Raw genomic sequence first — 21328 nt, 5'->3', positions numbered from 1 at the left:
CCTTAGTGTATTTCTCCAGGGAGGCAGGCGCTGGGGGACTCGCCCAGGGCATGTGGCGGAGACGGAAGTGCCCTGGTTTTGTGTGTCCCTGGGTAATGTGCTAACCGCTGGGCCACCCGATCCTGCCCCCCAGGCCATCGGCTACGCACTGTGAGCCCCACAGGGGGCTGAGGTCCCGTGCCCAGGCCGGTGTATCCTCGCTCCATAGAGCCGGTGCCGTGTGACCGCACCAGGGCTGGGGTGGGGAAAGCCGAGCGATTCCAGGCATCCCGCACACCGTGGGGGGAGCAGAGGCCTCAGGGCTGCACCCAGCCCCCGGCCCAGACAGGTTCGCTCTGGTGTTTCAGGCCTGCTCAGCGGTGCCGCCTACATAACGCTGGCGCCACTCGCCCCAGGGACGATGGACACTGCCCAGATACAGCTGCTCCTCGGGGCACTGCCTGTGCCCAGGCCACTCGCGGGCTCTACAGGCAACATCACAGCCCTGGGCGTCAGCACTGGTGAGCGGCACGTGGGCCCCCGGGGACGGGCAAGGCCCCTCTCAACCCGCACACCCAGCGCCTCTCTCTAACCCCTGCCCCCAAACTGCCTGACCCACATCAATCCCCCCTGGCCAGCGAGTGTCCGGCCCCCCCGACTGGCTGATGCAGGTCCATTCCCCCCCCCGAATATCTGACCCCCGACCATCCACTCAGGCCCCCCGACTGGCTGATGCAGGTCCATTCCCCCCCCCCTCCCCCAGAACATCTGACCCCGGCCATTCCCCAGGCCACCTGGCCAGCGAGTGTCCGGCCCCCCAGACTGGCTGATGCAGGTCCATCCCGCCCCACCACCACCTGACCAGCATCCCCCCTCCTCCGAACATCTGACCCCGGCCATCCCCCAGGCCACCTGACCCGTTTCCATCTGCCCCCACAACTCCCGACTGCCTGACCTGGACCCATCCCCTGCTGACTCTACTGCCTGCTCCACCCCCTCACAGCCACAGTCAGGTCTCCTGGGGGAGGGGGTCTCCGGAGTGCACATGGGCCTGGCCGATGCCCGGCTGGCAGCCCCAGGGTTGGCAGCAATAGCAGAGGGGTCTCTGGAGCGCCCCCGAAAGCCTCTGGCTGGCTCGGCAGCCATCTCCCAGCAGGCACCGAGCCGAGCCGGCTCCCACCCCGTCCTCACCGTCTCCTCTCTCCTCCTGACCTCAGAGTGTGGCCCAGTGCAGGGCGCCAGCCGGGAGTGCCGCTGCCTGCCAGGCTACGAGTGGAACAGCGACGTCTGCGGCCAGTATGCCGCCTGCGGGGCCCTCCTCCTCTCCCCCTGCAGCTGTCTCCGCTGGACGGCCGAGAGCCCCGGATACTGCCAGCCACTGCTCCCCAGCACCACAGGCAAGCTCCCTGCAGCCCTGTGCCCGAGCCTGTCCCAGGGCCAGGGGCCAGGAGACGCTCAGGGTGGTGGGTGAAATGATCCCCGGACTCCTGGGTTCCCATCTCGCTTTGCCAGCCCAGGGGAGAGCTGACTGACCGGGGGGAGGGGCCTCAGACCCAATTCTGCACGTGGAACAAGTGGGGGCCCAAGAAATGAGGCACCCAAGTCTGTGCCATGCTGGCAAGGGGCCTGCTCACCCTCCTGTCCCCTTCTGGCACTCACGGTGCCCACCTGCCTCGCTGGGCGCACGGGCGGCTTCCCGGAAGCGCTCCAAGATGCTGGCTTGTGGGTGCGCTGGGCTGGGCTCCGGGAGCCCCTGAACGCCCAGGCATCCTGCCCGTGTATCTGAAGGCTGCTGTCAGCCCCTAGTCCGTGGAGAAGGGTCCTGCTTTGGGCTCACCCGGCGGGGGCTGCTGTCGAGACCCTGGGCATGAGCCCCTGCTTCTCCTTTCAGGCACTGCGAGCCCAACGTCGGCCCCCCAGCTAATCCCAGCAGGGGACGACCTCACCATCTCCTTCAGCCTGGGGGCGGGGGCCACCGAGGTGACCTGGTACCTGCTCAGCCCCGACGGGAGCTCGGCGAGGGAGCTCCACAATGGGACACAGGCGATGCTGGTAACGGACGGCTCGGTGGCCGTCCTGAGAGTCAGCTCCATCTCCGCGGACTGGGCAGGTACATCCCCCCCGCACCCAGTGCCAGGAACAGTGCAGACTGCAGGGGACCGAGGCTCCCAGGCCGTTCTCACCAAGACGGCTGCTCTCCCCAGGCCACCTCCGGTCGGGGCAGGCTGGTAACAGGAGCGATCTAGCTCTGACCCCTCCCCGGGGGGTGCATTAACTCCTGGGCAGCAGGAGAAGTCACCGAGTCTCCCTAGACTGATCCTTGCACCCTCCCGCCCCGGTCCCTCTCTCTGTGAGCCGCTCCTAGACGGGGGGGAGCTTGACCATTGCATTCCACACTGGGTGGGTCGCTGTGCCCCTGAGTCAGCATGAGTCACTGGGGATTTCACACGGGCACCAGGAGCCGGCCTGGAAGCCCCACATCCTCAGCACTGGTGCAGCACAGGCGGGGCAAGCTCCACCCACCAGCCCTCACCTGGAGGGACACCCCCGCCCCCAAGGGATGGGAGGGGAACTCAGCCCCCTTGCTGGCGCATCCTGCTCCGTGGGACAATATTCTCCTGGCGGGAAGCGGGGCTGTCCCGGGATTTTTGCCTCTCCCTTCCACGATATTGTGTTACCACGTCCTGATGCATCAAATGAAGAGAGGGGTCCTTTAATTGTCCCTTGTGCTGGTTGTAATGCAGCCAGCAGCGACTCGAGAGCGGGGGTACCAACCTCAGGGACGACTGTTAGGCCCCAGGGCACCAACCCCTCTGAGTTCAGTACGTAGATCTCACCAACCAGTGGGCAAGTGCGAACTCCCCAGGCACTATAACAGCCCTAGCCTGGAGTCACCGACAGTCCCCTTGGGAACGCCGACCTGTCTCGCCACCCAGGTGAGCCTGCCTTTGTGATGGATGGTCCCTTACGCCAAGGATCTCAGCTATATTCAGGTTACTCCCAGTCCCAAAGGACCAGTCATTGACCCCAGGTCAATTGCACCTTCGATCCCAGACCAAAGACAACGCTTGTAGCCAATCCTGTAATCGACTATCTAAAGATTTATTAAATAGGAAAAGGAAACCAGAGAGTCATTTACAAGGTTAAAGCAGGTAAAGCTAGATACACCCGTGAGTTCCAGTCTTACATTTAAAAAGGTAATAGAAGCTCCTATAATCAGCAAACTCTGTATGACCTCTAGGGCTAGCGCAGGCTAAGCAGCTGGGGATCTCTCGCTTACGCCGAGTAAACATGGCCCCCAGCATCCAAGCAGCATAATGATCCCGTTCCCTCTTGTTAGGGGATTATATCCCCCTTCTCCCTTGTGCTCTGAGCTGCAAACTCAGATGATAAAAGGAATCCCCTTGCATGACTCTGCTTCACAGGGGGGACAAAACAACCAATGCCTTTGTCCTCTTTAACATCCCCCAATAGCCTGCCTGGTGTCGCTAGACCTTTCTTGCTGGGCAGGATATCACACCTTCTGCTGGAGATGAGCACTTCACGCTAGTTATCATCTCTCTCCTGTCTGGTGATTTGTACAGCCAAAGAGACTCACAGTACAACCGCTCAGATATTACCTTACCCAGTGGGCTGCAGGTGTTATCAGCGAGCTGAATGCAGGCAGCCAGGCACAAGCATTTAATAAAGTCTAAACAAATTCTTATAATCTCAGTAGCTGTTTTAACAATACTAACATGCAGGTGAGCCAGATCGATTGCAGCTAAGGATTTGTCCGTGTTCAGTGGACACATGGGGACCATGGTGCGAGCAGGTATCTGGTGTGCCAGCATCACGCTAATCTTGCTGGACCCTGTGAAAATCAGGTCTGTCCCCCTCAGAGCAGGGTAAGGGGAGACCCTCTTTGATGTGCACCCTGGGCCTCTTCGCTGAAGCCGCGCAGGCGAGTTAGGGATGATGCAGGAGGCCATTCACCCACTAGGACCCCAGAGCATGAGCCCACTAAAAGCCGTCAGCCCATCGGTCACCCGCGGCTGGAACGGAGCAGGGATTCCGCACCAGCCAACAGGCACAGCGGTGTTTGCAGGGAGGGAGTCTTTCCAGTGGGACGTGCCGAGGCAGGGGTACCAGGAGGCAGAGCGTAACGTCTCAGGTTAGAGCCATGCCAGTGGGGCTCACGCCCACCCTTGGGCAAAGTCCCCCGAGCCCGTTAGCCATCACAAGCGCTGAAGACTCTGGTTTTCCACCTCATCCAACAATGGCAGCCCAGCGCCCCCTAGTGCTGACTTGGAATAGCATAGACCAGCTCCGCTTACTGGTTCACCCACCACACGCCCTGCAGCCGCTGATGTCTCCCAGCCAAGCCCTGAGCCTGCCTCGTTGGAGAGCTGGAGAGATCAGACCCCCAGGTGGTGATGGTGCTGCAGAGGGTCCCCCTCCCCTGCTATCTTCCTCATCCTCGCAGGGCAGGCCGGGGGGGAGAGCGAGCCAGCCCGTGACTCTGGTCTGTGTCCGTCAGGGGAGTACATATGCCGGTACGTCTGGGAGAACTCCCAGCTGCAGCTCAGGCAGCAGGTCAGCGTCTCGCTGGGCCCCGAAGACATCGTCCAGACCCCGGCCCAGGTGTCCATGAACTGCAGCTCCTCCAGCGGGATAAACCTGCGGTGTTGTATCAGGAACAGAGGCAGAGCCTATCGAGTGTCCTGGGTCCCCGGCTCCAGAGCTCCAGGTGCGTGGGAGGCCGAGTGGGGTGAGTATCACACACCCCGGGGGGACCCTGGAACTCTAGGAACCTGCCCTGAGTCTGGGAGCGGAAGTCGTGGCATGGGAACGCAGGCTCTGACCAGTGCTCCAGCTGGCCTAGTATCCCGTTCCCTGGCGTTCCACACGAGCTGGACACCTCCAGCCAGCTGGGCAATGCCGGCCTGTCCTTCCTGGCCCCCGCAGGAGATCAGCTGATGTAGGAGACGTGATGTCTCTTAGCTGAGTTCTCCTACCTAGGAGCATCACTAGTGCCTATATAAAATGACCCATCGGGCCACAGGCTTTGATTCACCCACCTCCCGCCAGAGGCGCCGGATGGGCTGGCTGCACGTTGCCTCTCGGCATCACCGTGGTGTCTGGTGGTTAGAGCCGGAACGAGGCCTCTTCCGGGCAGTCCCTGACGTGCTGGGTGGCCTTCCACAGTCACGTGTCCCTCGCTGTGCTGCGGCTGAGGCTTAGTCACGCGCAGGGGCCTAATTAACCAACGCGTGTTGGTCAGGTGCTTTGAGATCAAACACGTCCTCTCTGAACCTCCCCCTTTCCACGCTGACCGGCCCTGGCCTCTGCAGCCTCTCATCACGGCAACCCCTGAGCCCATCAGTTCGTGTGCTAGGCCTGCCGTGCCCCTCGCATGTACCTGTGTCTCCTGTTCCCTGTCTCAGCTGACCTGGTGGGTGACACGGACCCTCTGTGCCATTTCCTCCCCCTGGAGACCTGCCCCGCCCAGGACACTCCGTACCAGTGCGTGTTTGAGAGCGAGGGGCTGGGTGCGGCCCAGGCGGTGGTGACGGTGTCTGTGATACAAGGTGAGGAGCGCTAGGCGAGCCACGGGAGTTCTGTTTGGCCTCAGCTCCCCAGGGGTCGGGGACGGGGATGGGGCTCTCGCCCTGAGCTCTCGCTGGGCTCAGCAGCCAGACCACACTGGTGTTGGGGTAAAACCACCCTAGCTCTCAGGGGCCCTCTATGCTTGTGATTCTCTTTGCTTGTATGCGCTACCATAGCGCGAGCATCTCCCGGCTGTGTGGCTGACGGCGGGTACGCGCTACCGTAGCGCGAGCATCTCCCGGCTGTGTGGCTGACGGCGGGTACGCGCTACCGTGGCGTGAGCATCTCCCGGCTGTGTGGCTGACGGCAGGTACTCGCTACCGTAGCGCAAGCATCTCCCAGCTGTGCGCGCAGAGGACTTTCCCTGGCGATTGGACCATGCTTCACAGCTCTGATCCTTTGTGCACGCCTGGTTCCCCTTCTTTGCTCCACACGAGTCGATCGTTATTTATGGTGTCATTGTCCCATGTGCTTTGCCCTCACTCTGTCTCCTCCTCCCTCCCCGTTGTCCCAGCTGGGGATCCCTTCTGTCCCAGCAATGACTCGCAAGGCATGTGGGCAGCCACCAAGGCAGGGCAAGTGGCCGAGATCTTGTGTCCTGACAACAGAGCTGGGACAGTGCAGAGGAGCTGCTCCGCAGGAGGAGTCTGGGGAGAGGTGATAAGCAACTGCACCCACAGAGAGCTCCTGGCTGGACTGCACAGTGCTCAGGTGAGTGGAGGCTTCCTGCCATCCTCCTGTTCCTTAGACCTACGATCCTACACCCTGGCTCCCACCCAGCCATCTGCATTTCAGCCTCAGCAGTCACCCTCCCCGAGGGGAGATTACTCTAGCATCGCCCCGGGCTCACTTAGGGTGGAAATGAAGGAACCTCCTTCCCAATGATAAGAAAGGCCGTACCGGGTCAGACCAAATCCATCTAGCCCAGTATCTGTCTACCGACAGTGGCCAATGCCAGGTGCCCCAGAGGGAGTGAACCTAACAGGCAATGATCAAGTGATCTCTCTCCTGCCATCCATCTCCATCCTCTGACGAACAGAGGCTAGGGACACCATTCTTACCCATCCTGGCTAATAGCCATTTATGGACTTAGCCTCCATGAATTTATCCAGTCCCCTTTTAAACATTGTTATAGTCCTAGCCTTCACAACCTCCTCAGGTAAGGAGTTCCACAAGTTGACTGTGCGCTGCGTGAAGAAGAATTTCCTTTTATTTGTTTTAAACCTGCTGCCTATTAATTTCATTTGGTGACCCCTAGTTCTTGTATTATGGGAATAAGTAAATAACTTTTCCTTATCCACTTTCTCCACATCACTCATGATTTTATATACCTCTATCATATCCCCCCTTAGTCTCCTCTTTTCCAGGCTGAAGAGTCCTAGCCTCTTTAATCTTTCCTCGTATGGGACCCTCTCCAAACCCCTAATCATTTTAGTTGCCCTTTTCTGAACCTTTTCTAGTGCTAGAATATCTTTTTTGAGGTGAGGAGACCACATCTGTACACAGTATTCGAGATGTGGACGTACCATCGATTTATATAAGGGCAATAATATATTCTCAGTCTTATTTTCTATCCCCTTTTTAATGATTCCTAACATCCTGTTTGCTTTTTTGACCGCCTCTGCACACTGCATGGACATCTTCAGAGAAGTATCCACGATGACTCCAAGATCTTTTTCCTGACTCGTTGTAGCTAAATTAGCCCCCATCATGTTGTATGTATAGTTGGGGTTATTTTTTCCAACGTGCATTACTTTACATTTATCCACATTAAATTTCATTTGCCATTTTGTTGCCCAATCACTTAGTTTTGTGAGATCTTTTTGAAGTTCTTCACAGTCTGCTTTGGTCTTAACTCGCTTGAGCAGTTTAGTATCATCTGCAAACTTTGCCACCTCACTGTTTACCCCTTTCTCCAGATCATTTATGAATAAATTGAATAGGATTGGCCCTAGGACTGACCCTTGGGGAACACCACTAGTTACTCCTCTCCATTCTGAGAATTGACCATTAATTCCTACCCTTTGTTCCCTGTCTTTTAACCAGTTCTCAGTCCATGAAAGGACCTTCCCTTTTATCCCATGACAGCTTAATTTACGTAAGAGCCTTTGGTGAGGGACCTTGTCAAAGGCTTTCTGGAAATCTAAGTACAAATGATGCGTGTGTAACCCTTGGGTGGGCTCGAGTTCACTTCATTACCCGTCTCCAGTGCCTAAAAACAATCCAACTCCCGTAGAAAGTAGCTGGAGACCCAGAGTTCAGTCTCTAAGGATTTTCAGCAAGGATTAGCACAGGGTCAACCTCCCACCTTCAAGTCCCCAAAGGGACTAAAGAAATGAATTTAGTTCAATATCTTTATAAAATCTTATGATAAAGAAACAAATAATACTCTAAGGCAGGCCTGCACAACTCGGAAAGAGGCGAGGGCCATATTACTCCAAGGAACACAGCTGAGGCCAAAACCCCCCAGCCCCGCCAAAACACCGCCCCCCCAGTGCCGTCTGGCCGCCCCGCCTCCGAAACACATCCCCCCCCCCCGCCCCAGTGCCACCTGGCCCCGTGGAAACAACTCCCCCCCACACACACACACAAAGTATAAAGCCTCGCTGCCCCTGCCTGCTCGCTCGGCCCGTCATTCCCCCATGGGTAAGGGGAGGGGAAAGGGGGACAGTTTGAAGGGATTGGATGTGACTGTCCAGCACACAAACACAGGGGCCACAGGGAGCCCTGGGGGGGGAGGGGAGGGAGCAGTGTGATAGGGGCCGGGGAAGGTCCCTGGACCAGAGAAGGGGGCAGCAGTCGGGGCAGGGCAGGTGCAACACACACACACACACACGCCTGCTCTAATGTTTACAGCATGACACGGCTATGTTATAACCACAGCTGTTACCTTCACAGTGATACAGAAAGAAAACAGATTGAACTCTGGACAGTTCAGTTCCCCCAGGAACGCAGTGAGAAGAAGCTGAGCGCTCCCCAAAGCCTCGGCTGAGTTCGCCGAAGTCTCAGTTCCAGTCTTTGATCACCAAGTTTAGACAGTCTGAGTCTAAAACAGCATCTTCCCTCCCCTGGCTTGTCGGGCTCTTCAGCTGGCTCCAGGCAGGCGCTTCCCCTGCCGAAATCCCTGCCAGCCAGCCAGCGACCTGAGTAACCAGCCACTCAGTTACGGGTCTAGGTCTAAAGAAAACCCTGCTGCAAAATGCTGCCGAGTTCGGGACCCCAGCCCGCTGTCTGCTCCCGGGCTCAGCGTCTCCCAGCTCCCCAGGGCACATGGCCCTTTGCAGGGACAGCTGCCCTCCTGGAGTCTCACCCCAGCACCCAGGAACCTATTGGAGCAGACCCCAAACTACCACCCCCAGTTCCAGAAACTTCTGGATGTGGAGTGCTTTATCCGCCTAGCAACAGCGACACAGACACAGCTCACCCCTACCTCCTCCCAGTGGGTCTCTTAAAGAGATATCTGCCTATTAGCCAAATGGATTACACATGAGCTCCTGAGATCGCCCGATGTCCCAGGGTCTGAATTCTGCCCTAGCTCTTATCCTCATTAGCTCTCACAGCGCTTTACTAAAGAAGTCAAGATCATTGTCTCCATATTACAAATGGGGAAACCGAGGCACAGAGCGCGACTTGCCCAGGGTCACCTAACAGCAGAGCCAGGAATAGATGGCTGGTCTCCTGAACCCCAGGCTAGTGGTGTAGATCTAGAATCTAGCCCATCCTGCCTCTTGTAAAGCCCTTCTGAGTGAGAGCAGATCTTCCAGAGAGACAGCCAGTCTGGCTCTAAAGCCTGCGGGTGATGGCAGCCCACCATGACCCCAGCTGAGTTGTTCCGACGGTGAACCACCCTGGCTGTTCAAACTCTCACTGGTCAGACTTTACACCCTATCTCCAGCCCGACTGGAGCATGAGACAGCCCAGCAGCTCCCAGCAGCCTCGGGAGAGAGAGGCCTCTGCAGGGACACTGATGCTGACCCTTTGCCGGAGTGCAGGAAACATTCTTGGATATAGGCCGGGGGCCTGGAAATTCACAGCCGTCCCTTCCAGCGTCCCAAAACTCCGCTGCATCCGTCAGTGCAAAGCGTAGTCAGCGGGTTGCCTCTGCTGCTGCAGAAAGGGGCAGGACCGAGACCCTCTGCGGCCCAGACCTCCCTTCCACATCATCCCCTGGGAGCTGAGAAACGGCCACTGACTTCAGCGACTGCATGGCCAGGGGAGCTGGGTCCCTGCAGACCAGGCCCCTGGGTTGGATTGGAAGTGGAAGGCTCTGTAATGTCTGGCCCTGAGATTGCCCCGGTGCCCCAGCCTGTTAAATCTCAGCCTGTCCTCCCCCCGACCCCTTTTCCCTCTCCAGCTGGTCCTGGCAGGGCTGGGCAACCCCCGGAGCGAGCTGGCGTGGCTAACTGAGCGGCTGAGGGTGGAGACTCTGCCTGGGCAGGGCTCTGTGAGTTCTGCCTCGGACCTGCTGGCTCTAGTGACCATGGTGGACACCATCTCCCGTATTGCCGGGGATGCCGGCCTGCACCTCAGCAGCAGCACCATGGCCGTGAGTACCCGGGACGCGGCGCTGGTTGGCTCGCAGACCCCGTGGGACGTGGGCAGCCCACGCTGGGCGGGACTGGCCGGTGGGACGCTGCAAGTCTCGCACAGCCCGCTGCGACCCTTCAGCTGGGAGAGCCGGCTGCCGGGCACGATGCGCTGTGTTCGCCAGGACTTCAGGCCAGAGCCAGACCCTGTTGTGTGGGGCACTGCACAGACACGGTTGGGTTTGGCCCTGTATCGTTTTCAGTCTATTTATTTTCAGCATTTGCCAAGCGAGGCCTTGTCCTGCCCCGACGAGGAGACTCAGAGAAGGAAAGGGGGGAGCCAGACGGAAAGAGAACTGGGGGGGAGGATGGAGAGAGAAACGATGGAGCTAGACGGGGGCCCACACAGACTCCCTGCTGGCGTGGTAGACGTCAGAACCTCAGCGTTCGCCGGCAAATACCAGAATTACCACAGCGTCACTGCAGTTAGCTCCTGTGCTAAGCGTGGGGCGGAGCGAGGCATCCCAGACAGCCATGGCCTCAACACTGACACTGTCACTCCCGGGGGAGGCAGGGAGGGGCCAGCTCTGGGAAATCAGCCCTCGAGGTGACGAGGCCCGTACAACCCAAAGGCCGTCTTTGTGCTTGCAGACTTTCCTGGCAGTCGTCAGCCAGATGCTTGACTTCGATCTCCAGGCCCTGTGGGCCACGGCACAAGCCGACGTGCCCTCCGTGGCCTCCACGTTCCTGCAGTCCATCGAGAACATCACCAGGCGGCCGGTCCCCGCAGACGGCAACTTCAGCTTCACCCTGCCCAATGTCGAGCTCCAAGGGTCCGTGTTCGATCCGGGTTCGCTGACTGACTACAGCAAAACCTTCCACGTGCAGCCCCTGCTCCAAACCCACATCAGCCAGGAAGTGCTGGAGCAGCTGGTGCAGCTGGGGGCCAACGTCACCGTGACCAGCATGGCTCTGAAAACGCTGGGTGGACTCCTGCCTGCGAACTACGGCCCAGGGCTGGGCAGCTCTAGCTACGTCCTTGGCAGCCTGCTGTTGTCCAGCAGCATCATGTCCAGCAACGGGAGCGTGAGCCGGGCGGAGATTGCCATGACCTTCGGTCACAGGAACGCGACAGAGGACGAGGCTGTGTCAGCGTCTGGGGAGGAGAGGCCCCAGTGCGTGTTCTGGGACCATGGCTTGTTCCAAGGGGAAGGAGGCTGGTCCTCCCAGGGATGCCAAACCTCTGGCACAGGCACCACCACCAAGTGCACCTGCCAGCACCTGACCTCCTTCTCCGTCCTCATGTCCATCCATAGCATCGCGGATAGCTTTTGGCTGGACTTCCTGAGCCACTTTGGGGTGTGTGCTTCCATCCTGGCCCTGATCCTCTGCTTGGGGATCTACTACCTGGTCTGGCGGTCGGTGGTCAGGAATAAGATCTCTTACTTCCGCTACATGACTCTGGTCAACATCGCCCTGTCCCTGCTGATGGCCAACACCTGGTTCCTGGGCTCCACCTGGATGACCCCGAGCCACGAGAACAAGCTCTGCGTGGCTGCCACGTTCTTCACACACTTCTTCTACCTGGCCATGTTCTTCTGGATGCTCGTCCAAGCCCTCATGCTTTTCCACCACCTGGTGTTCGTCTTCCACCAGCTGGCCAAAGCCTCCGTCACGCCTCTCGTGGTGACCATCGGGTACCTGTGCCCGCTCATCATTGCTGCCGCTGCCGTGGCTGTTTACTACCCCAAGCGGGGCTACGTCCAGGCCACGGCCTGTTGGCTCAGTGGGCACAATGGGGCGATTTACGCCTTCTCTGTGCCCGTCCTGGCCATTGTCCTGGTCAATGTGCTGATCCTTTTCGTGGTGGTGATGAAGCTGATGAGGCCGTCGGTGTCCGAGGGCCCCAAAGGAGAAGAGAGGAAGATCCTGCTCAGCATTCTTAAAGCCCTGCTCATCCTGACGCCCATCTTCGGCCTGACCTGGGGGCTGGGGGTTATCACCATGACAAGCAAGAGCTCTGAATTGTCCCATTATATGTTCGCTGTCCTGAACTCATTGCAGGTGGGTGATGCGACATGGCAATCTGCCACGTGTGCAAGACTCTAAATGCCCATTATCTCCCTCCAGCTGCATCGGGCTGTCACGGAGTCCCCGGGCGATGCTCTGGAACTGCTCCCCACCAAGCCAGGCAGGACTTTGGGGGAGCCTCCTCTTCCTTGGAGCAGACTGTCTCCAGGGCAAGAAGCCCACACGTCTTCAGCTCCTGAGTCTGACCTTGGAGCATTCAGCATCCTCTGCCCCTCCATGCGCTTCCCACAGCGAGCCCGCCCCAGGGGGGTCCTGGGGAAGCCAGAGGGTCCTGCACCCCCACTTTGCAGTCAGACATGACTCTCAGCCAGCCAGTAACACAGAGGTTTATTCGATGACAGGAACAGGATCTAAAACAGAGCTTGTAGGTACCGCAAACCGGACCCCTCGGCCAGTTAGCCAGACCCCCATGTCTGCACTTCACTCCTCGTCCCCAGCCAGCTCCAGAGTAACCACCCCCTCCAGCCCCTCTTCCTCTCTCAGTTCCTTTCCTGGGCCAGGAGGTCACCTGATCTCTTTGTCTCCAACACCTTCAGTTGGCACCTTTGCAGAGGAGGGGCCCAGGCCATCAGTTGCTAGGAGACAGAGTGCCAGGCATTTAGGTGCACTGGCCCTTTGCTCTGCAGCGATCACACACCCTTATCCCACCACCTAGATACTTAAGAACTGCAGAGGGGACACTGAGGCACCAACACAGTATTCAGAGAAAACATTAAGAACATTCCCAGTTCGCCACAGGGGCCTACATCCAGACACAAGGCCTGGGAGCCTGCTAAGGGACGGCAGCGAGGGACTGCCACGGCACAGGGCCACCCCAGCCATGTCTCCTTTCTCTCAGCCATGCCCCTGGAGCTAACCTTGCTGAGCCTCACAGGTCTCAGAAAACCAGGCCATCGGCTGGGGACTCACTGGACAGTGTTTAAGCAGCACCAGGTGAGAACCGATCAGTAAATGCCTTTATTTCTCTTTCACGCAGGGTGTCTTCATCCTGGTCTTCGGCTGCCTCATGGACAAGAAGGTGAGCTGCTCCCCTTCCCGGCCTTCGCCAGTCATGCTGGGCCAAAGACACTTCCAGGCAGCCATCAAAAACAACCGCCCTCTTAACAGCATAAGAACGGCCCTGCCGGGTCAGGCCAATGGTACCTCCAGCCTCGTAGCCTGTCTCCCGACAGGGTAACAGGAGTGACCTTGTGTTCCCTACAGGTGCGGGACGCTCTGCTCGAACGGATCCAGAAAGAGCTCCCCTCCGGGGCTACCACCGCTCAGGTAAGTGTGACCCCAGCTCCTGTGTAGCACCCTGCACAGCGGAACGGCCAGGGTATGACGTTATGAGTGTGATATAATATTTCATTGGAAGGTGACAGGGCCAGAAAAAGTTAATTAACTCACAAACTGACCTGACCCATGGGTGAACCTTAGGAACTGGTTAGGAAGATCTGTAAATGAACAGAGCTTTGAAATGCAGGCGGTATTGTTAGAGGTAGAAGGGTAGATGTTTGCTCAGGTCTTGTGATGTAAGCAAACAAGTCTTGTCTATCACTATAGCTTTAATTCAAAGATCAAAAAAAGGAATATTAACATTTAGGAAGATACTTGAGGGAAATAGTATTATTGTCTAGGTGTCTCTTTGAAGGTTGTGGTAACCTGTATCTGAACTGTTTAATGGATAAATTACCCTGTGCTAATTGCCAGGATGTTTGGGAGAAGGAGTTAAGCCTATTGTTTTCTTGGGCCGAAAGGCTGCTGGAAATGTATAAGAACCCTGGGACATGATCCTATTTCATCTCAGATCTGCTTTGGGTTTCAAGAGGGGGAAACCTTAAGCCACAAGGATTGAGATCCCCAGTCATTGACTGGAGCCACCCTGAATATGGACATTGGACTGTAACCTATGGACTATTTCTAAAAGGACTTTTGGCAACTACAAGCTCATCTCTGCTATGCATCTGAACCTCAAGAATTGAATTCAAGTCTGTCTGTATATTGATCTTTTAACCAGTTCTAGTCAATATCTTCATAAATGATTTGAGAAATGGCATTGCGAGTACACTGATAAAGTGTGCAGATTATACCAAACTGGGAGGGGTTGCAAGCACTTGTGGGGACATGATTAGAATTCAAAATGATCTTGACAAACTGGAGAAATGGTCTGAAATAAACAGGAGGAAATTCAATAAGGACAAATGCAAAGTATTCTACTTAGGAAGGAACAATCAGTTGCAGAAACACAAAATGGGAAGTGACTGTCTAGGAACGAGCACTGCGGAAAGGGATCTGGGAGTCATAGTGGATCACAAGCTAAATATGAATCAACAATATAATATTGTTGCAAAAAAAAGCAAACATTGTGGGGTGTATTAGCAGGAATGTTGTAAGCAAGACAGGAGAAGTCGTTCTTCCACTCTACTCAGCACTGATGAGACCTCAGCTGGAGTATCGTGTCCAGTTCTGGGCACCGCACTTTGGGAAAAAGAGGGGTAAATTGGAGAAAGTCCAGTGGAGAGCAACAAAAATGATGAAAGGTCTAGAAAATGTGACCTATGAAGGAAGATTGAAAAAAGTCAATTTGTTTTGTCTGGAGAGGAGAAGATGAGGGGGAACATGATAACAGTACGTAAAAGGTTGCTATAAAGAGGAGGGTGATAAACTGTTCTCCTTAATCACTGAGGACAGGGCAAGTGGTAATGGGCTTAAATTGCAGCAAGGGAGGGTTAGGTTGGAAATTAGGAAAAACTTCCTGTGACGATGCTGCCCGTGGGAGCCAGCTGAGGTCACTAAATCAGGGTGAACTGCAAACAAAACGGGGCAGACAAACCCCAGAAGCTGGTGGATGTTCCAATACTTAGATTTACCAACCAGCACAGAACAGCTTCTGTAGCACCTCACTGGTTACTCAGAGTCCAAACACTGCAGTTCCCTTAAAGTGCCCAGCCTCAGGCCTCCATCCAGACACACGTCAACTATGATGGTGATTCCTGAAAATCTTATCTCATCATGTAAAAGAAAAGGTTCTTTCAATCCCGAAGGACCAAGCCTCAGACCCAGGTCAAATGATAACTTAGATCTTACCCAAAATACACGCTTAGAGCCAATTCTTATTAACTAAGCTCAAATTTATTTAAAAAGAAAAAAGAGAGAGTGTTAGTTAAAAGATCAATATACAGACTGACTTGAATTCAATTCTTGAGGTTCAGGTACATAGCAGAGATGAGCTTGTAGTTGCCAAAAGTCCTTTTAGAAATAGTCCAGAGGTTATAGTCCAATGTCCATATTCAGGGTGACTCCAGTCAAATGTCTTCCTAAATGTTAATATTCCTTTTTTGATCTTTGAATCAAAGCTATAGCAATAGACAAGACTTGTTTGCTGACATCACAAGACCTGAGCAAACACCTACCCTTCTACCTCTAACAATGCCGGCTGCATTTCAAAGCTCTGGTCATTTACAGATCTTCCTAACCAGTCTCTAAAGTTTGGCCCTGGGTCAGGTCAGTCCGTGAGTTAATTAACTCTTTCTGGCCCTGTCACCTTCCAATGAAATATTATATCACACTAATAACGTCACACCCCCAACGCAAATTTGATGCAGGCAGGGATGACACAAACATCACTGACTGCATCCCAATGAAATATTATGTTACCCTCATAACATCACACTTCCGAACTGTCAGTGTGGTTAAGCACTGGAATAAATTGCCTAGGGAGCAGGGCCGGCTCTAGGCGCCAGCACTCCAAGCATGTGCTTGGGGCAGCACTTTCCAAGGGGCGGCACTCCGGCTCCTTTTGTTTTTGCTTGGGGCGCAAAAAGCCGGGAGCCGGCCCTGAGCGGAGGTGAGCTGTGGCGGTGGGGGGCGAGGGGAGGGCCGCAGGAAGTAACCCTGGGGGGGCAGAGGAACCGCTCCCCCCCCCAGCTCACCTCCGCCTCCTCCCCCGAGCGCGCCGCCGCTCCGCTTCTCCTCTCTGGGAGGGAGGGGTAGGAGGTAAATGCAGCACACCCGGGGGAGGAGGTGGGGCTGGGGATTTGGGGAAGGGGTTGGAAGGGGGGGGAAGGGGTGGAGTTGGGGTGGGGCCGGGGGGACACGGGGAAATTTTTTTGCTTGGGGCAGCAAACAACTTGGAGCCCGTCCTGCTAGGGAGGTTGTGAAATCGACATCTCTGGAGGCTAGAAAAACACCTGTCAGGGTCGATCTAGCTAGTACCCAGTCCTGCCTTAGTGCCGTGCGTTGGACTCAATGACCTCGCGAGGTCCCTTCCAGTCCTATGATTCTAGGACATCTCAGCAGGGCTGGGTTCCTCCTGGGTCCATTTGGCAGCAGGGTCAGTTGCTGCTGCAGTGAAGGCTGCTCAGTAGTGTCAGGTCACCTCTATCCTGTCACGGGGGTGTGCAGGCTTTCCTCCGTCCGCCACGGCTGATAGGGAGGAGTTGGTCAGACCTGGTCTCTGGAGGAAATCTGTCACTCTGCATTGGGGACGTCTCTCTCCGGCTCAGGCTCTCCCCCGTTGCCGTCACTCTGCTCTGGGGTTGGACTGGGCTTTGTAGCTCCGTGGTTCCACTGTCAGGCGGGAGCCGGCCTAGGTTACGCTCGCTAGCGCTCGCTCTGCGTGGGAGTCCCGAACAGTCCGGCTTGTTGCTGGGACAGACCTGTCCTTCCTCGCCCCTATTCGTTGTGCTTTTGGCAGAGCTGATGCCTTCCGGCAGCTGGATTTTTATCTGGGTCGGGGTCCCCCTGTATTGCCATTACTCCCCTTTGAAAGCACCCCATGCTCACAAGCCCTGCACCCTGGCCTCTCTCCTGCTGAGCCGGGGCTTACCGCAGGGCCCTCCAGGTGCCATCCGGGGACGGGGGGGTCAGATTTTCCTCTTCCCTCCTCTGGGGCCTGGGTGTGCTGCAGCTGCCGGGCCTCCTGCCTTTGGCGACCCAGCGAGTGAGGCACCGGGACTCACCCCCGCAGGGCAGGAGGAAGGGGCGCGAGGCAGCTGCCTTTTGGCCATCAACAGGTGCCAGCGAACTTAAAGTTTAGGGACCAAGTTCCCAGGCTGCGCACAAGGGCCCTGCCTGCCTGCATGGAAGCACCAGGCTCCCGTGAGCTGCTGGCTCTTGGCCAGCCGGAGCTCTCTGCTGCACAGACGTGAGGCAAGCCTGACGGGTCTTCCTCTCTTTGCTCACAGGGAACAAGGGAGAGTTTGGAGCCAAAGCCAGGCGAATGAAGCGGCCCGAGGCCTGTGCATGTGAGTACGTGTCTGCTGGGGAGCTGCCTGGGCTTGGCCTGCAGGGTCAGACCAGCACTTCTGGCCTGTGGGAGGAGGAACCTTCCCCACTGTGACCCGATGCAGCACTGGGCGGTTCCCTCCTGCCCTGGGAGTCGGCAGGCAGCCGGACCAAGCGCTCCACGAGCAGCCACGCGCCTGCCTGTCTCCCTGGGCTGGGGGTAGGAGCAGCCCGTCCGTCCTGCAGAGCAGAGCTGGGGTTGGAAAGGGAGGTGCGGGATGCTCAGGTTCATCTGCCTGCCCCGGGCAGCAGGTGGCTGCCCCCTGTAGCTCCCTCGCTGGCAGCCCCCACCGCCCCAGCAGGCGACTGCGAGTCGACTCTGGGGGGAGGAGGGGGGTTATCCTGGCTGGACCTCCTGAGCAGCAGCCTGGGGGCTTGGGTGAGTGTCATGCCAGGGCCCCTCCCCTCCTGGAGTTCGTTGTTGCTGGGGGGAAGAGGACTGAGGGGAGTCCTCCTCTCTGGCCCCCTGCCCCAGCTCCAGGGCAGCCTGCCTGCTGCACCCCAAAGTCCTCATCCCCAGCCCCACACCCCCTCCCGCACCCCAACCCTCTGTCCCAGCCCAGAGCCTGCACCCAGCACCCAAACTCCCTCCCAGCGCCCACACCCCAATGCCAGTCCAGATCCCACCCCCCCTCCGCACCCAAACTCCCTCCCAAAGCCTAGACAGGGGTGTGGGGGGGGGACTTGGACCCATTCTGGGCACCACCAAAGATTATACAAACCCGCCACCCCTGGTTGCACCTAGGTACCCAGAGCTGCCCTGCACCCAGCTCACCGAGGGTCCGTGGCCTGCAGCTGGGTGTCAGGCAGACGGACGTCTACATGGTCGCTCTGCTCAAGCTAGCGCACTGGGTGCCACCCAAGTACAGCCTCACCCAAGAGCCTAGGCATGTGCTCCGGTGGCTTGCTCATGGCCACACTGCTATGTGAACAACTCCAGCCCAATCAAAGCTAGCGCCTGTATTTCTACCAGCCTGGGAATCATGACTCCAGCTGCCCTGGAGGCGGCCATCTCCCGTAAGAGCTAGGCAGGGGTGTGAAATCCCTTGGGTGCATGAAGCATAGATTGCCAGGGGTCCCTCTCCTCTGAGGATCTCCAAGCATCGTACATCTTGCAACCTCATCAACCCTGTGGGAAGAGCATGAATACTCAAAAAGCTCATTCTGCTCCCTGTCCAGCCCCCAATATTTAGCCCATAAGCAAAGCCCCATCTGACGTGGAGCATGACCTGGGCCATGCTACGCCCCCCTAGACTCTGTATGCCCATCTGCACAATGGCTGTCGTATAACCTCCCTTGCAGGGGGCACCGAGAGAGGTGATTCCTACGTGCAAGGTGCTCTGAGAGCCGCGGTTCAAAGGCAGCAGAATATAGCGGCGAAACACCATCGTTGGCTGGGTGGATTGGGGCCCGCTCTCCACATTGCCAAGTGAATGCCCCCTGCCACATTAAAGAACCCAATTCTCAGCACTATGGGGCTGGTTCATTGCATAAAGGCAATGCCTGTCTTGAGGCCCTAAACTACTCAGTCATGGGACAAAGGTCACTCCTGTTTGCCAGCAGTCAGCGTGAGCACTTGAGCAAGTACCGATGGCTGGTTACAGGCAGGAAAGTGATTCCTGGTTGCTGCTCCCATCTGGTTCCTTTGGGTGCTGTCTACACTAGGAAATACTGGACCCTTAGTTCTCCATGTTTGCATTGTCCCTGATTGTAGCTGTAAGTGCAGACCTGGGAGCAGCTCAGAGAACAGGGGACCAAATAACCCACGTTCTCTCAAAGGACCAGAGTCCTGTGGCACCTTATAGACTAACGGACGTATTGCAGCATGAGCTTTCGTGGGTGAATACCCACTGCGTCGGATGCATCACTGTTCTCTGTGTCTCCAAGTCAGACCTGGTTAGTTCAGCCCTGCAGAGCCAGCAGATCAGACCAGCACTCACCACCCCGATCTGTGTGCTGATTCTGCGGAGACATGAGCAGTTCAAGGATTTTTAAGGGGACAAGAAAGGGTTTGGAGAAGCCAGTCCAGGGTCTATCTCTATGCAATGACATTCAGTCAGCCCCTGTAGGATGCCTGGTAAAAGTACCACCCAGAGAAGGCTTCCATTGTTGTATACATTGGAAAAACTTATACCAAAGCTATTGAGAGAATTCACATTAATAGGGAGTTTTCGTGCATCCATCTCGTTACTTACAGAAGCAAATGCTTTTTGGAAGAGTAGTTCACTGTGTGTGTAGAAGTCTCTTTTAGGGTAATTAAAAAACTGACACATTCTATTGCTACAGAGGACCCTGTTCTGCAGTAATTTTTAAAGCCATTTTTCTCATTTCACAACCCGCTTACCCGACCTCCATGTTGAAAGTGGAGCTCATACGTGTAAGCCGCCTGCCCTGTAGCACTTTGCTGATTATGTAGTTTGATAAACATCAGCTACCTTATTAATAAAACAGCTTTAATCTTTTAAAAACAGCTTCTAATTATCTCTCATTTTTCTACTTGGCAGGTTTTTGAAGACAAAAGCAGCTTTCAACTGACAGATTCTTCCATGTTTCTCTTTTTTTCTGCATCATAAAAACATTTACAGCTTCTGCTGCTGCGGGGGTGGGGAGATGAAATCTGTAGCTTCATTTTTTTACCATGTTTTAGTTCCTTAAAAAAAAAATCAATTCCAAATTGAAGTTGCAAAGATGTTTTACATTTTAAATATATGCAACCTGCTGCAGCGAGGACACGGTGAAGAATGGCAGCCGTCAGCAAAAAGCAGAAATAAAACTTCAGCAAAGCAGCAAATTCGTCAATATTTGAATGTAAATCATAAAAAGAGGATGCTCCTAAAATATGAAAGTAGCGTAGCAGTTTGTGGGTGCTGGGGGAAGAGAATGGCTGATAGAGTCTGTACTGTAAATCCGAGGCTATAAATACCAGCTTCTGCCTGCTAAATGCCCAGGTGAAGAATGACGTTAAAAGTTAAGTTTTGAGAGGCCACAGGTGGAATAAACACAAGTGCTCCGTAGGCCAGTACAACAGCTCGAGGTGCTCAGGGAGCCGAGGTCAGCCGCAGCCTGGGCCAGTGGATAAGGGGCACTAGCCAGCAGACCTCGTTTCTAATCCTGGTTCTGTGACCAACCTGCTGTGCACTTGTCTTGTCTATTTAGTTCATACCCCCTTTGGGAGCAGGACCACACTCTGCCTGTGTTTGCACAGTGACTGGCACAGTGGGGGCCCACTAAGTATTACTGTAACATGTCTAATCAACAACCGTTTAGCAAGGGTAGCCACTGTGACAGCAGATAGTCAAAAGTACTCGGTGCTGTTCAGGTACAGCGTTGAGCGGTGGACAAGTAACATGCACCTGCTTTGATGTACAGAGAAAGTGTAGCAGTAAGAGAGTGACTTGCCAAAGGTCACCCAGCAATTCAGTGGCAGAGCCGTGAAAACAACCTGATCTCCCAAGCCCTGTGTCCTGCACAATGCTGCCTCTCCAGCGCAGCAATTGCCAGCTCTATGGCGAAAGCTGAGGCACGCGTCCCTGGTCTTTGATGAAGTTGCGCCAGCTTACAGCCAGGGTTAACGTGACTAATGACAACTAGTAGGTTTTAACACCAGCTTTTTAGCAGGGAGAGGAGAAATCCCTGGCCTAAAACCACAAATGGAGACGTAGCCTCCCAGCGGTTACAGCTTGCCGAGGTTCCTATTTTAATCTCAGCTGGTTCCTGGGACTGACCCTCCCCTTGTGGTTAGTGATGTCACTGGTGAACTGCTTCTGGAGCTCCCTAAATTCATTCGTCTAGAAGGACCCCAAGGCACGAGCGCTTCTGTAGCACGTCCTCGTATCTCCTAAGCAGAGTCAGTGTCAGAGTTCAAACGACGGGTG

At 55.9% G+C, this 21328-nt stretch overlaps 1 protein-coding gene across 2 annotated transcripts; it reads left to right on the top strand.

Annotated features, from left to right (window-relative positions):
* The first annotated feature begins 367 nt into the window (after positions 1-367).
* LOC123365897 (adhesion G-protein coupled receptor F3-like) lies at positions 368-20326 on the top strand. Of its 2 annotated transcripts, none has more exons than XM_045008916.1 (12): positions 368-500; positions 1197-1376; positions 1871-2089; positions 4499-4708; positions 5406-5549; positions 6083-6279; positions 9923-10114; positions 10746-12158; positions 13162-13203; positions 13389-13451; positions 17354-17413; positions 19958-20326. In XM_045008916.1, the coding sequence occupies exons 1-11, from the start codon at positions 401-403 to the stop codon at positions 17390-17392; spliced, it is 2799 nt and encodes a 932-aa protein (XP_044864851.1). In that variant the 5' UTR covers positions 368-400; the 3' UTR covers positions 17393-17413; positions 19958-20326. The 2 variants fall into 2 exon arrangements, with proteins under 2 accessions (XP_044864851.1, XP_044864850.1); XM_045008915.1 differs by having other exon boundaries at positions 4499-4729.
* The last annotated feature ends 1002 nt before the right edge of the window (positions 20327-21328 follow it).

The sequence above is a fragment of the Mauremys mutica genome, chromosome 3, assembly GCF_020497125.1.
Source record: "Mauremys mutica isolate MM-2020 ecotype Southern chromosome 3, ASM2049712v1, whole genome shotgun sequence".
Taxonomy (NCBI): Eukaryota; Metazoa; Chordata; order Testudines; family Geoemydidae; genus Mauremys; species Mauremys mutica.
Note: the sequence above shows the minus strand (reverse complement) of the source record. Positions and strands in the feature narration are given on the sequence as shown.

Excerpts from the sequence above, each read along its gene's own strand:
- LOC123365897 (XM_045008915.1), top strand. The coding sequence starts at position 401 with ATGGACACTGCCCAGATACAGCTGCTCCTCGGGGCACTGCCTGTGCCC. Across the intron at positions 12,159-13,161 it reads CTGTCCTGAACTCATTGCAG|GGTGTCTTCATCCTGGTCTT; the intron begins GTGGGTGATGCG and ends TCTTTCACGCAG. Across the intron at positions 13,204-13,388 it reads GCTGCCTCATGGACAAGAAG|GTGCGGGACGCTCTGCTCGA; the intron begins GTGAGCTGCTCC and ends TGTTCCCTACAG.